Source organism: Sminthopsis crassicaudata, chromosome 3 (assembly GCF_048593235.1).
Source record: "Sminthopsis crassicaudata isolate SCR6 chromosome 3, ASM4859323v1, whole genome shotgun sequence".
Lineage (NCBI taxonomy): Eukaryota > Metazoa > Chordata > Mammalia > Dasyuromorphia > Dasyuridae > Sminthopsis > Sminthopsis crassicaudata.
This window is the reverse complement of record NC_133619.1, coordinates 537,012,218-537,024,985: the sequence shown is the minus strand read 5'-3', so window position 1 is coordinate 537,024,985 and position 12,768 is coordinate 537,012,218. Positions and strand designations below refer to the sequence as shown.

Below are 12,768 nucleotides of genomic sequence, written 5' to 3'. Positions count from 1 at the left end.
AGCTGGGGAAAAAATCTTTATAGCCAGTGTTTCTGATAAAGGTCTCATTTCCAAAATATATAAAGAACTCGGTCAAATTTTTAAGAATACAAATCATTCCCCAATTGATAAACGGTCAAAGAATATAAACAGACAATTTACAGATGGTAAAGTTAATGCCATGTATAATTATATGAAAAATGCTCTAAATAACTATTGATAAGAGAAATGCAAATTAAAATAACTTTAGTTACCACCTCACACCTCTCAGATTAGCTAAAATGACAGGAAAAGATGATAAATGTTGGAGGGGATGTGAAAAAACTGGGACACTAATACACTGTTGGTGGAGTTATGAAATTATTCAACCATTCTAGAGAACAATTTGGAATTATGCCCAAAGTGCTATAAAACTGTGTATACCCTTTGACCCAGCAATACCATTATAAAAATGAGGGGAAAGGATCCACGTGTGCAAAAATGTTTGTAGCAGCTCTTTTTATGGTAGCAAAGAATTGGAAAATGAGCCATCAATTGGGGAATGGCTGAATAAGTTGTGGTAAATGAAGATAATGGAATATTATTGTTCTACAAAAAATGATCAGTTTAGATTATTGATTTTAACTGATTTTAGAAAGACCTGGAAAGATTTGCACAAACTGATGCTGAGCAAAACAAGCAGAATCAGGAATGCATTAATAACAGCAAGAATATAGGATGATCAGCTATGAAAAGACTTGGTTTTTCTCAGTGGTTCAGTGATCCAAAATAATCCCAATAGATTTTGGACAGAAAATGCCATCTGCATCCAGAAGAACAACTAAGGAGAACTAAATGTAAATCAGGGGTTCTCAAACTACGCCCCCCCCAGGGCAGATAGGGCAGCTGAGGAAGTTTATGCAGCCTGCTGGGTTATAGCAAATGGATTGAGGGGTGGAGACAGAGTGTGAGGTTTTGTTTTTACTATAGTCCGGCCCTCCAACAATCTGAGGGATAGTGAACTGGCCCCCTATTTAAAAAGTTTGAGGACCACTGAGTAAATCAACACATGATATGCTCACTTCTTTTTTCTGTTTTGTGTTTTTTTTTTAATCTCTCCTATGGTTTTTCTCTTTTGCTCTGATTTTCCTTTCATGATTCATAAAACAATGAGTATTAAAAATAAATAAATTTGCTAGGAAAAAAAAAACTTGAGATATCACAAGTATATGCAGGCCATATCAAGTAAGTAAAATGATATTAATAACACTAGCTTGTATTTATTTATCACTTTAATGATTAAATCCAAACTTTTCTACCTACTACTCATGTAATCTTGGGCAAATTATTCAACCTTTCTGAACCTAAGCTTTTTTTATTTGTGAAATGCGGAAGTTGATACAGAAGACCTCTGAGGCCCTACCATCTCAACCTTATGACAGTTATCATCTAGACCATTGGGCTAGAACTCAAGAACATAGGGAAAATTCTGAGCTTTGTCATGGTGTCAAAAGCACCCAAACTCCTCCTCCTCCTTTTCCAAGAATGCCTTCTGGACTGCTCTCTCTGGCAACCAATGAGTATATACTGCCAACCAGGATTAGATTCCCAGAAAAAAAGATTGCTTTCCTAATCAATAGTATGTGTGGAGGCAACTTCTATGCCTAGAGAACTCCAAACACATTACAATAATCCAGGCACTCAAAAAGTCTGATGTAGAATTTCTCCAAAGGCTATGTTTGAAGGTAGCTTACCAACTCTGATAGCAGGGGCTCCAGCAATATCAGAAACAGAAGGTGACCTCCTCAGAGCCCCGCATAATGTCTAGAATGACCAAATTACCAGTCTCTACTACTGATAGAGGAAGGATATACAAGTTATATTTAAACTTAAGTAGCTCACAGTGTTTTCACTTAGAACTAAAGGGGGTTAGTGGGCTGGATCAGTGTTCCAAATAGTTGTGGGTACCTGTTTCAGCTTGTTACTTCCTCTACCACCAGAAAAGCAAATGATCTCTGGGGAATTCATTCTTTCTAAACCAGGACTGAGTCCATATATTCAATTTCCTTAGTCCACTCTTCCTAGAATTGATAATCCCTATATGAATTGTACTACAATACTGAGAAACAAAAAGGGGATGAGGTGCAGGAAGTTGGCCAGAGGATAGGAGAAGTGATGTGATAGCTCTGTTTGCCCACATAGACTAGCAAATCACAAAGTGAATAGTCTTCTGACTGGGTAAAATTCCAAGGGCAAGTGTGAAGAGTTGCTGCACATAGTACTCTCAAATTGTCCAGAAACTTTCTTTTTCTCATGCAGTTTATTGGCTGGAAGAATACTGAATGGACACTATAAGTTTATGACCAAAAGTGAGATTATCTAGACACATCTCCATTAGGTGCAAGCATGCTAATAGTTATATTATCACCCAACCTCTTCCTTATCCAACTACTTTTATTGGGCTGTGGACATATGCTGAGATATTAATAATCCTTCTTTGGAGAAGTCACAAGTCCCCAGATTTATCCTTGAAATATTATTACATCTGGGTCAACCACCTGACCATTCCCCCCTAAAGAATTAGAAAGATCCCAAAGTTATCCTGAAATGAAGAGTACTCTCCCAATAACAGGGAATGGTATTGCAATGCTGGCTGCATTCTATTCTACAAGTAGTATAAACTTTTAATAAACAAGGGATGGATGAATCTAAAGAGAGACAGAGCATTGCCTATTATTGAAATTTTATTTTTAAAGAAGTATTTTATCTGAACTGAAAAAGCTTTTAGAACAATATTTTAGGATATCTCTTCAAGATGTTTTGAAGTTGGGGCAGCTAGGTTGTGCAGTGGATAGAGCTAGGAGGCCCCTGAGTCAGGAGGACCTGAGTTCAAATATGACCTCAGACACTTAACATTTCCTAGCTGTGTGACCCTGGGCAAGTCACTTAACCCCAATTACTTCAACAACAGTAAAAAAAAAAAAAAAAAAAAAAAAAGTAGAAGAATAGAAGATGTTTTAAAATTGTGAAAACTGAATTGTATCCATAAAAGTGCTCCTCCTAAGTAATCATTATCAATTCTACAATCTTTTTAATGTATTTTTTCTTTTTTTAAATTCTATAATCTTTTAAAAGCTTAATGCTATAAAGAGGATAGTCCCAGACTTATTTTATCAAGATAAAGGTCATATCAAGATATAGCAGGTGGCATTTGTGAAAAAGGTTTTAAAGTATTTTGGATAAATCTAAAAATAAGGTTTTTTTTCTATTTTTATTATATTTCAAGTTTTGTTGAATGCTTAGTAGACTTTTATAATGCCTTTTTCCAGAGATGAATATGCTTGCAAACAAAAAATTTCATAAGCAAGCTTTCAGAATGGCCCAAAATCAAAGCAATGGAATAAGAAGGAAGAAATAGGAAAGTATAAAGGATGTGAAAGGAAAGCAAGAAACCCCATCTTTCAAGAGAAGTCCAAGCACTTGCTTCCCTTAATCAAAGGTGCTATTAGTGCTATAATAACCTTTTTCTAGGCCAGTGACTCATCAGACCTTGCTTAATCTTTCAGGATTCAATTCTAGAGAATAAGCATAGGGGAAAAGGAAAAAACCCTTTGAGAATATTATTTCCATATATTATTTATTTTAAAGTTTCATGTACCAATAGAAATACATTACTTTAAATGATTTTTAAAATTTTTAAATTACAATAAAATGCTGCTCCAAGAAATATTTATTTGATTAAAATAGTAAGGAAAGGACAAAAATGTTCTTGCCTTACTGGAGGAAGAGGAAAGAATAGTTGGAATTTGTTAGGTTTTATAAAACCAATAAAATCTCAGGCTTATAAAGTACAGATATTTCTAGGAGATACTGGCTGATCTATTCCCAATGCAAAATATATCCCATTGTATTAATTTAAATAGAATTCCAAAGGTGCAGACTACCTGAAATATATGTATACACACACACACACACACACACACACTACACACACACACACACACACATATATATATATAGATGTTAGGTTCTTACTAAGTGCTAATGAGATAATGAGATATTAGGTTCTTCCTAAGTGCTAAGTCGGTACTTAACAATTTTCTAGTTTCCGGCCTTTCCTGGGAGTTTGACTTGTGAATTCCTGGGGAAGAGCTTGCATGCTTAGGAGGAGCAAGTTCATTGGTTGAAGTAATTCTTCCCAGAAGCCCTTGCATTATCCCACGCCCATTCTCTGTGAGGATAAAGAGGGAAGCTCTGGAGGAAAAAGGGAGTCTCTGCTCTAGACCAGACTTGAGGCAGCTCTCTGCAGGAAGGGAAATCACTTCTCTGGACTAGAGATAACAGCAACTGTCTGGAGACAACGGTTCTACAGGAAGAAGAATCTGTCCGAGAGATTTGAGTTGACACAGCAGATCTCCCCCCAGAGGGCAATCAATATATGTTCAATATGTGCAGTTCTTCTATACATATTTCCACACTTATTGTGCTACATAAGAAGAATCAGATCACAAAGGGAAAAAAATGAGAAAGAAAACAAAAAACAAGCAAACTACAACAAAAAAGGTGAAAATATGTATTTTTCAAAAATAAAAGCTTTTTATTTTCGAAACACATACATGGACAACTGTCAACATTCTCCCCTGTAAAACCCTACTCTCCAAATTCTTTTCTTCTCTTCCCCCCACCCTCACCAGACCACAAGCAATCCATTACACATCAAACATGTGCAACTCCTCTACACATACCCCACAAACACCAAGAAAAATCAGATCAAAAAAAGGAAATAAATGAGAAAGAAAACAAAATGCAAGCAAATAACAACAAAAAGAGCCAAAACACCATTGCCAGATGGACTAAGAAGGGGGAAATATTCAAAATGCAAAGATGTTATCAGAACATTTCAGAAAGATTTGGAAGCTGTTAAACATCTGGGAGTCAGTGGGACTTATGGCTAAAATAAATTATGATCAAAAGCTATCATTTTAAATTAAGGAAATTTACAACAGTCTTCTTTATAGACTTCCCCTTTGCTCTCTAGTTTGTGGCCATGAACAACAATCTGAAAAATATATTTTATGAAAAAGTAAAAATTTTTAAACTTGTTTTAAAGTAAGCCAATTAATCAAGCTGCTTATATAAAAATAAATTTTCTTCTTCAAAGTCATTTAAGTAGAAGTAGGAAAGTACTTGTCTATTCGGTGGGCTATGAACTCTGATTTGATTTAGGAATAGGACATACTATACTAGAGCCATCTCAGACTTGCAGATCAAGTCTGACATATTAGGGTCACTCCAAATAGTAATAGGTTTCTAAGGTCATCTCTCTTCCAGAATCATATCTTTACAACTACACTGAAGTCAAGAATATCTTCTAAGAATTTTAAAAGATTAGGTCATATCTACAAGAGCAATTTTGGAATTCTATACAACGAGAAATACTATATTCTCATTCTAAAAGAGTTCCAAAATTGTTTTTAAATATTGTTGAAATAAATACATGATTCTCTAAGATGATTACTTTGAAAAACATGTATTTGAATGTATTTTCTAGTACGTTCGCTTACAGTTTGCCTGTCACTGGTAATGAGTCATAAAATTTACACTCAGGCTCAAGCAACTGTTGAGTCAGCATCTATTTTGTAATCACAGCTCAGAGTTTCTACCAATGTTTCTCTTTTACTAGACCAAGACAGAAGACAAAATAATTCAAAGCAAAAATCATTTAATTAAACTATATGGCAAAGTATACAACAAGAAAAATTACCCCTAATCCTGGGCCACACTCTCCTAAAGAATCCCATGCCAGTAATGGAAGTGGGAATACACACACACACACACACACACACACACACACACACACACACACACACATACACACATATATACACACACATACCTATAGAGGAAAGAAAGAAGAGAAAAAGAAAGGGGGAGGAGAAATATGAACAAAAAGATAAATAATAAGAGACTAGGTAATGGGTGGAGCACATGAAACCAGTATGGAACCCCTTACCTCAATGACTCTAATCTCAGCTCTCCTTGCCCAGACTCAACCAGAATCTCCCTTTACCAATAGTAGGGGGATTAGGATTTCTAGGATCCTAGCTGCTGGACAAAAATTGTTTCTCAAATGTTTTCATTAAGAAGGAATTCATCAATCAACCATATTCTCCTAAATTAAAGGATCACCAGGACTAATCATCTGAATTGTCATTCAGCCCTAAGATCATCAAACTTTTTCATTTTCTCTGCCTTTAAGCCATTATTAGTACACATGCATAGAATACCCCAAGAACCTAGAAATTTTTGCCTCTGGAGACCTAACCTACAAAACTGTGAGTGCAAATTGAGGTGATAGTCTGATTAAGGTGCTAGATTGTGGAATCATGAACTAGAATATATGGTTCTTCAGTGAATTTTCAAGGATTTATGAGAGATTTTCCAATCTAGGATTTTCCTTCTTGGATGCCCTTGAGGTCCCTTTGATTATTAAGAGAATTAATTAAGAAAAAATTTATGGTGAAGGTATTCTTATTTTAAATTATAATTATCAATTTTTTGGTGAATTTCCTTTACAAATCAAACCAGTTTCTTTAGGGCAATTTTTTCCATGGTTGAATGCTTAAAAACTGATATAAATCCTGTCTCACTGAATCCATTGTGAGTATGGAGGTTATGAGCAGTACAGATGGTACTTCTTTAGAATATTGGTGACTAAAAATTCACCTAAAGCATACAGTGGAAGCTCATGTTAAGTATTCTTATTTTGATCAGACCATGACTGCATGCCTTATTCTGAGTTTAGACAGCTTGTCTGAGATCCTTATGGATAACAGGTTTAGGTGGCACTGCCTAATGACCTAAAAACTCTTGAGTAATAAATTCCAAGTACTTAATCCCTTTATGGGAGCTGTATACCTCTTTTCCTGCCCCACAGCAGGAGGGTGGAAGGGTTAATCTCGTTACTGTTAGTAAGGGATTGAGAGGCCAAAGGATTGGAGATGGACTGAGGTCTCTTCTGCCAAGGGTAGGAATAAGGGGTCAGCATCAAGCTGGACAGGAAAAGAGGAAGGGGAATTAATGGGAAGGGTGTAGGATGAAAAAAGAAAAAAGGAGATGCACCAAGAGGAGGCACATTGAGTTCTCCCTATTATTTCCCATCAGCCCCCATCTCATAAAATCCCACTAGAAGCTCTTACCCCGACAAATGCTATCCAGGTGTTAGTTTGCAGAAGTGTGGTTTTTTAAAATTCTTAATTACAAAGAAAGGTTTCTAAGTGGTATGGGGAGAATATATTCAGAAATGAATGTAATCTAAAACAAAAGGTATCAACAAAAGAAAAATACATTTTAAAATAAAACATTTAATTGGAACTTAAAAAGCAAAAGAACAAGGAAAATCTCAGGACATACACTCCCTAGAGTATTATGTAAATAAAGTCTCATCTTGAAAAGAACAATGGGAAAAATTATCTCCTTGCAAGATTTGGAGCACATCTTTAGCATAACCGGACCAAAATTTGGGAAGATCTGCTCCTAAAACATTAGGATATACTCTTGGAACATTTGCCACTCTTCACCATCTTAGCTTTACCTATTCTAGGTAGCTGGCAAAAAAAAAAAAAAAAAAAAAAAAAAAAAGCTGTGGTATTCCTTCTCCCTTTCCTATAGCAGGTGCCACCAGCCCTCCCCAAAGTCACCTTCCTTCTCCCCAGAAATCCTTAATGGCTTCCTGATGTAATCAGCCCACCACTCGAATACACAATCTTACAATATTTCAAGTCCTAGGAAACCTGTTTTGAGGCATGGACCTGTTTGGAAACATAATGCTTTATAGTATCAAACATGTTTCTAATTCTATATGAGCAGAGGATAAGGTTTAATATGTATCAAAAAATACTGATTTCATTATAATTGACCAGTTAAAAGCCTTATAACAGTTCATCTGGATCACAGAGAAAAAAAAAAGAAATCTAGAAATATACAGATATCATTGGGGAGAGGAGGGGAGGTTAAAACTTTTCCAAAATGAAATAACATTGTTCATCAATGTTTTGCAACTCTACAACTTAAAGAAATAAAACTGAATAGGAACTTCTCGGGAATATTAATAACAAGTTAGAAGTTAAATAAACAAAGTGTTCATGAGAACCACCTGACCAGTAGAAAATGAAATTTGTTTGTCCAACTTTATATATATTTTTGAATATCCTCATTTTTGATAATTAGGAACTGTTAGCAGATGATAAACTATTCCTGCATAAAGAAATACAATGAGTTCTTTGCTTCTCAAAGAAGTAAAGTACAGAACTACTGATTACAAATGATAGCAAGCCTTACAAATGATAATTCCTCTCTGGAGAGAATCCCATCCAGTGAAGTTAAAGACTGTATCAAATCTCTTCATAGAGATTGCAATCTCTAATTGAGAAGGGAAGGAATTCATAAATTCCTAATCCCTCTCAAATCACAATTGTCTACTGCATACATAAGTGGTAGACTCCTCTAAAAGATCTTCAGTGACTGAGAACACATGGATAGAGACAATGTATTCCGTTTTTGTCAACTCTAATGCTTAGGAAGTTTTCCCTTACACTGAACCAAAATCTGCTTCTTTGCATTTTCCATAGGTTGGTCCCTAGTCCTACTACTCAGAGTTATGAAATTTGGTACTCAGAAAAAAAATTATTTTTAGTGCAGCTCTAAATAGAACTTCAGGGGCTTGAAAGAGTAAATATAACATCAGAGAGTGATAGAATTCATACTATTATTCCTGGTGAGGAATTAATTTAATTTATTTTATTTTATTATTATGTATCATTATTAAATTTCATTAAATTAATTTATAATATTAATTGTATTAATCATATTAATCAATTGCTAAATGTCTCCATTCACCATTCTAACTTCTATATCTAAAATATTTCTCTTAAGCCATCACTCTCCAATATGTGCTGCCTTCTTTATCAGAATGTAATTTCCTTAAGGGCAGGGACTAACTTGTTCCCTCATATTTGTAACTCCAGTACTTAACATAATATCTGGCATATAAAAATAAATGCTTTTTCATTCATCTTTCCATTAAATATCATATGTATCAAAATAGTTATAGTATTTTTTGTTGCAGAAAAAAATGGAAACAAAACGGGCACTTATATAGGGAGCTGAAAGGAAATTTAAAGACAGTTAAGTTCAACCCACTCATTTTACATATGAGGCAGCTAAGGCACAGAGCAACTAATTGACTTATGAAGGGTCAGTCAGTCAATACTAACTGCCTACTATGTGCAAGGCATTGTGCTAAGGACTAGGGATACAAAAAAAGGCAAAAGATAGTCCCGGCTCTTAAGAAGAACATAGTCCAAAGACAAGCAAGTAAGTGAAGACAAGCTATGTGCAAGATAAATAGGTAATAAGTAAAAGGGATTGGGAAAAGCTTTCTATAAAAGCTAGAACTGGAAGGAAGGTAGGAAACTAATAGAGAAAATGTCTGGAGCCAAGAGGTGGAGCGTCCTTATTGGTGGAATTGCAAGAAGTCCAGTATCAATGGAACAAAGTGTATGAGGTAAGGAGTAAGGTGTAAGAAGACTGGAAGGTTATAGGCTTGGAGAAGTGGGAGGGAGAAAGTTATAGAGATTTCTAAACATCAAGCGCACCAGTCACATAACTTGTATCTGAAGTAGGTTCTGAATCCAGGTCTTCCTAACTCAAAAACCAGCATTCAGTTGGATGAGTTCTAAAAAATATTATATTTTAATGTCTTAGAATATTATTGTAAGGAAAGAAAAGACAAATATAAGGAATTCAGAACACGGGAAGATTTGTATAACCTAATACAAAATGAAGTAAGCAAAACCAGAACAATACACACAATGAGTATAGTGATGTCTGTGAAAACAACACGAATGGGCAAGAGAACTCTAATTAACTGTGATTAATGACAATATTACTCCTCAAAACAGATAATGAAACACACTTTTCCTTCCTGTCATCAGAGAAGTGAGGAAATATTTGTTGTAAATATTGTATATGCTCTCAGGTGCAGTTGCTATGTTGGTTGTTCTTGCTTAACTGTTTTTTTATAAGAGAGGAGTCAGTGTGAAAAGAATCTACTGGGAAGTAACTGAGATGTAAAACCAAAAGGCACCAATAAGACTTCAGGAAAAAGTTTGGGTAAATTAATGATGAGTTACAAAGTTAATAACAACATTAAATAGAAGGTTTTACAAAATAGTACTTTAAGGTTTTACAAAGCATTTAACAAATATTTCATTTTATCCTCACAACTGTGGAAGGTAAGTGGTACGTATGTATTATTATTCCCATTTTAAAAATGAAGAAATTAAAATAGAAATTAAATGACTTGCCCAGCATCATACAGCTAGCAAGTTTCTGAGGCAGGATTTGAATTCTGACCTTGATAACTCTCCCTCTAGAGATCTACACAATGTACCATCCAGCTACCTAGGTGACAGGAAAACCAGGGACCAAAGGGGTGGTAGTGGAAAAGACAATCTAAAAATAGGAAAAATAAAATTAAAAAAAAAAAAAAAAAAAAGGAAAAATCAGTATTGGGTGGACGGTCGCTAGTAGATCTTTATGAACATAATCATGAATTTTGTTAAGAGAAAAACACTAAAAGAGAAGGCAAATGTGGTGGACTGCAAAGACTACTGAACTTTGAATGAGAAAACCTGATGTTGACTTCTGGCTCTGCCTCTTATTTAAAATTGCATAATCTTGACCAACTTATTTAACTTGAGCATCAGAATCCACATCTGAAAAATGGGGAACATAACAGTGAAATTATTTGATTTGAAAGTTATTTGAAAGTTCAAACATATTTATTTAACATGTTGGCTAATATAAGTTGATATTCCACTGGATTGTGAGATACTAAAACACTTTCCAGAAGCTAGGGGTGGAAAAGTAGATAGGACACTAAGCCTGGATTTGCTATAAGGATCAAATGACATTCACTTAGCAGAGTGTCAGGCACATCATACTGTTTAAATTATTTCCTCTCACTTCCCATTTAATTACATATCTCTTAAAATGTCCATTAGTATTATTACACATGGTAAAAGTTTGTTGAATAAGTGAATGAATATACAACCCCTTTAAATATGAAAAGAAAGTAGATAGTACTTTCATTAAATATGAAAAGAAAATAGAATAACTATTTTTATACTATCAAATGTCTATCAGTATTGCAGAAGGTTTTTAGCAAATCATGTCAAGTTTCTACAATTAGAGAGAGAGACAGAAAAACAGAGACAGGGCCAAAGACAGAGTGTGTGTGTGTGTGTGTGTGTGTGTGTGTGTGTGCGCGTGTGCGCGCGCGTCATTTGTGCGCGTGCCCATGTCCCTGGAAATACATACCCTCAGTTTTCCCTCCATAGACGTTAGAATGAGGAGCTGTATTTATGGTCCCAAGCTGGGACTTATCATGCAGTGCTGGAGACCTGGCAGATTGATTTGAGCAGGAAATTGGGGTACCTTACTTTATAACATTTCATAAACTTTGTTTAAACAAGTGTAAACAAAAAACAGGATTTTGCAATAAAAACTATTTTTATAGAAGCCAAACAAAGACTCACATGACCTTGTACCCAGCCCTTACAAAAGCAGAGGAACTAACTGGTTTGCTCACCAACCCCAGAAAGCTTTAAATTAACGTCAAAGACAGGCATCTTGCCAAAGAACAGACACATTCCAGCCCCTACATGTTTATATCTTCCTGGTGCCATAACTCCGCCCCCCAACACTTGATCAGAAACAAAAGGCAGACTTAACCCATTCCTATTTTCTGTATCTTCTTTCTCAGCTGCTTCTCCCTACTCACAGACATGGAATAAATTTCTGATTTCCACTGTAATATTCTGTTTTGTGATAAGTTGGCATTAAAACAATCTCTTTGAGCCTGAGAAATTAAAATTACTGGAATTCAAGTTTTGGAAATGTCAGGTTATTATTATGATAAAGGTTGTGTCTGCCTCAGCCTATAACAATCATTAAAATGTCTTTACAATTTTGTGAAGAAATCATGATGGATTTTTGGTATCATCTAACAATTCAGAAACAGAAAGCCTGAGAGTTTTTTGTGACAAGTTGGCATTAAAACAATCTCTTTGAGCCTGAGAAATTAAAATTACTGGAATTCAAGTTTTGGAATTGTCAGGTTATTATTATGATAAAGGTTGTGTCTGCCTCAGCCTATAACAATCATTAAAATGTCTTTACAATTCTGTGAAGAAATCATGATAGATTTTTGGTATTATCTAACAATCCAGAAACAGAAAGCCTGAGAGTTTTTTTTCCTAATTTTAAACAGTTGGAGACAACCTATATTCTAAAAAGGATCTCAGATATCTGTTTTAAGTGAAAAAAATAGTTAACAATCACTGAAGTTCTTAGCTAATTGAAGTCATCCATTAATGCCAATTTGGCACTCTTGTGGGGTTCAGATCTATGATTTAATGTGTATAGGGAACTCCCAATGTGGAAACATCCTCCATTGTTGACACATTAACAACTTGCTTGTAATTTAGTCTTAGTATTAAACACTGCTGATTACTTTCTCCTCCTGAATATTTTCTCCTCTCTGTTTTCAGTAAATTACTCTTTTCTTGTTTCCCTTCCATCAAACTGCTCTTTCTTGTGCTCTTTTGCTGGTTCTTCATCCTTTGCATGTCCAAAATTTGTAGATGTACTATAAAGTTCCATTTGTCAAGAAGGCTCATCTTTCTGAGTTCCAATCTGGTTTCAGACACTTACTAACTAATCCTGGGCTAGTCACTTAATCCTGTT

General features: G+C 35.0%; 1 protein-coding gene across 1 annotated transcript in view; it reads right to left on the bottom strand.

Moving 5' to 3' along the window:
- ANGPTL5 (angiopoietin like 5) overlaps positions 1-11,444 on the bottom strand; it is a 155,830-nt gene extending 144,386 nt beyond the window's left edge. Inside the window, exon 1 of the mRNA XM_074304437.1 lies at positions 11,341-11,444. Coding sequence (XP_074160538.1) covers positions 11,341-11,358 — 18 coding nt within the window. The 5' untranslated portion in view covers positions 11,359-11,444. The remainder of the gene's footprint in view (positions 1-11,340) is intronic.
- Positions 11,445-12,768: the final 1,324 nt, after the last annotated feature.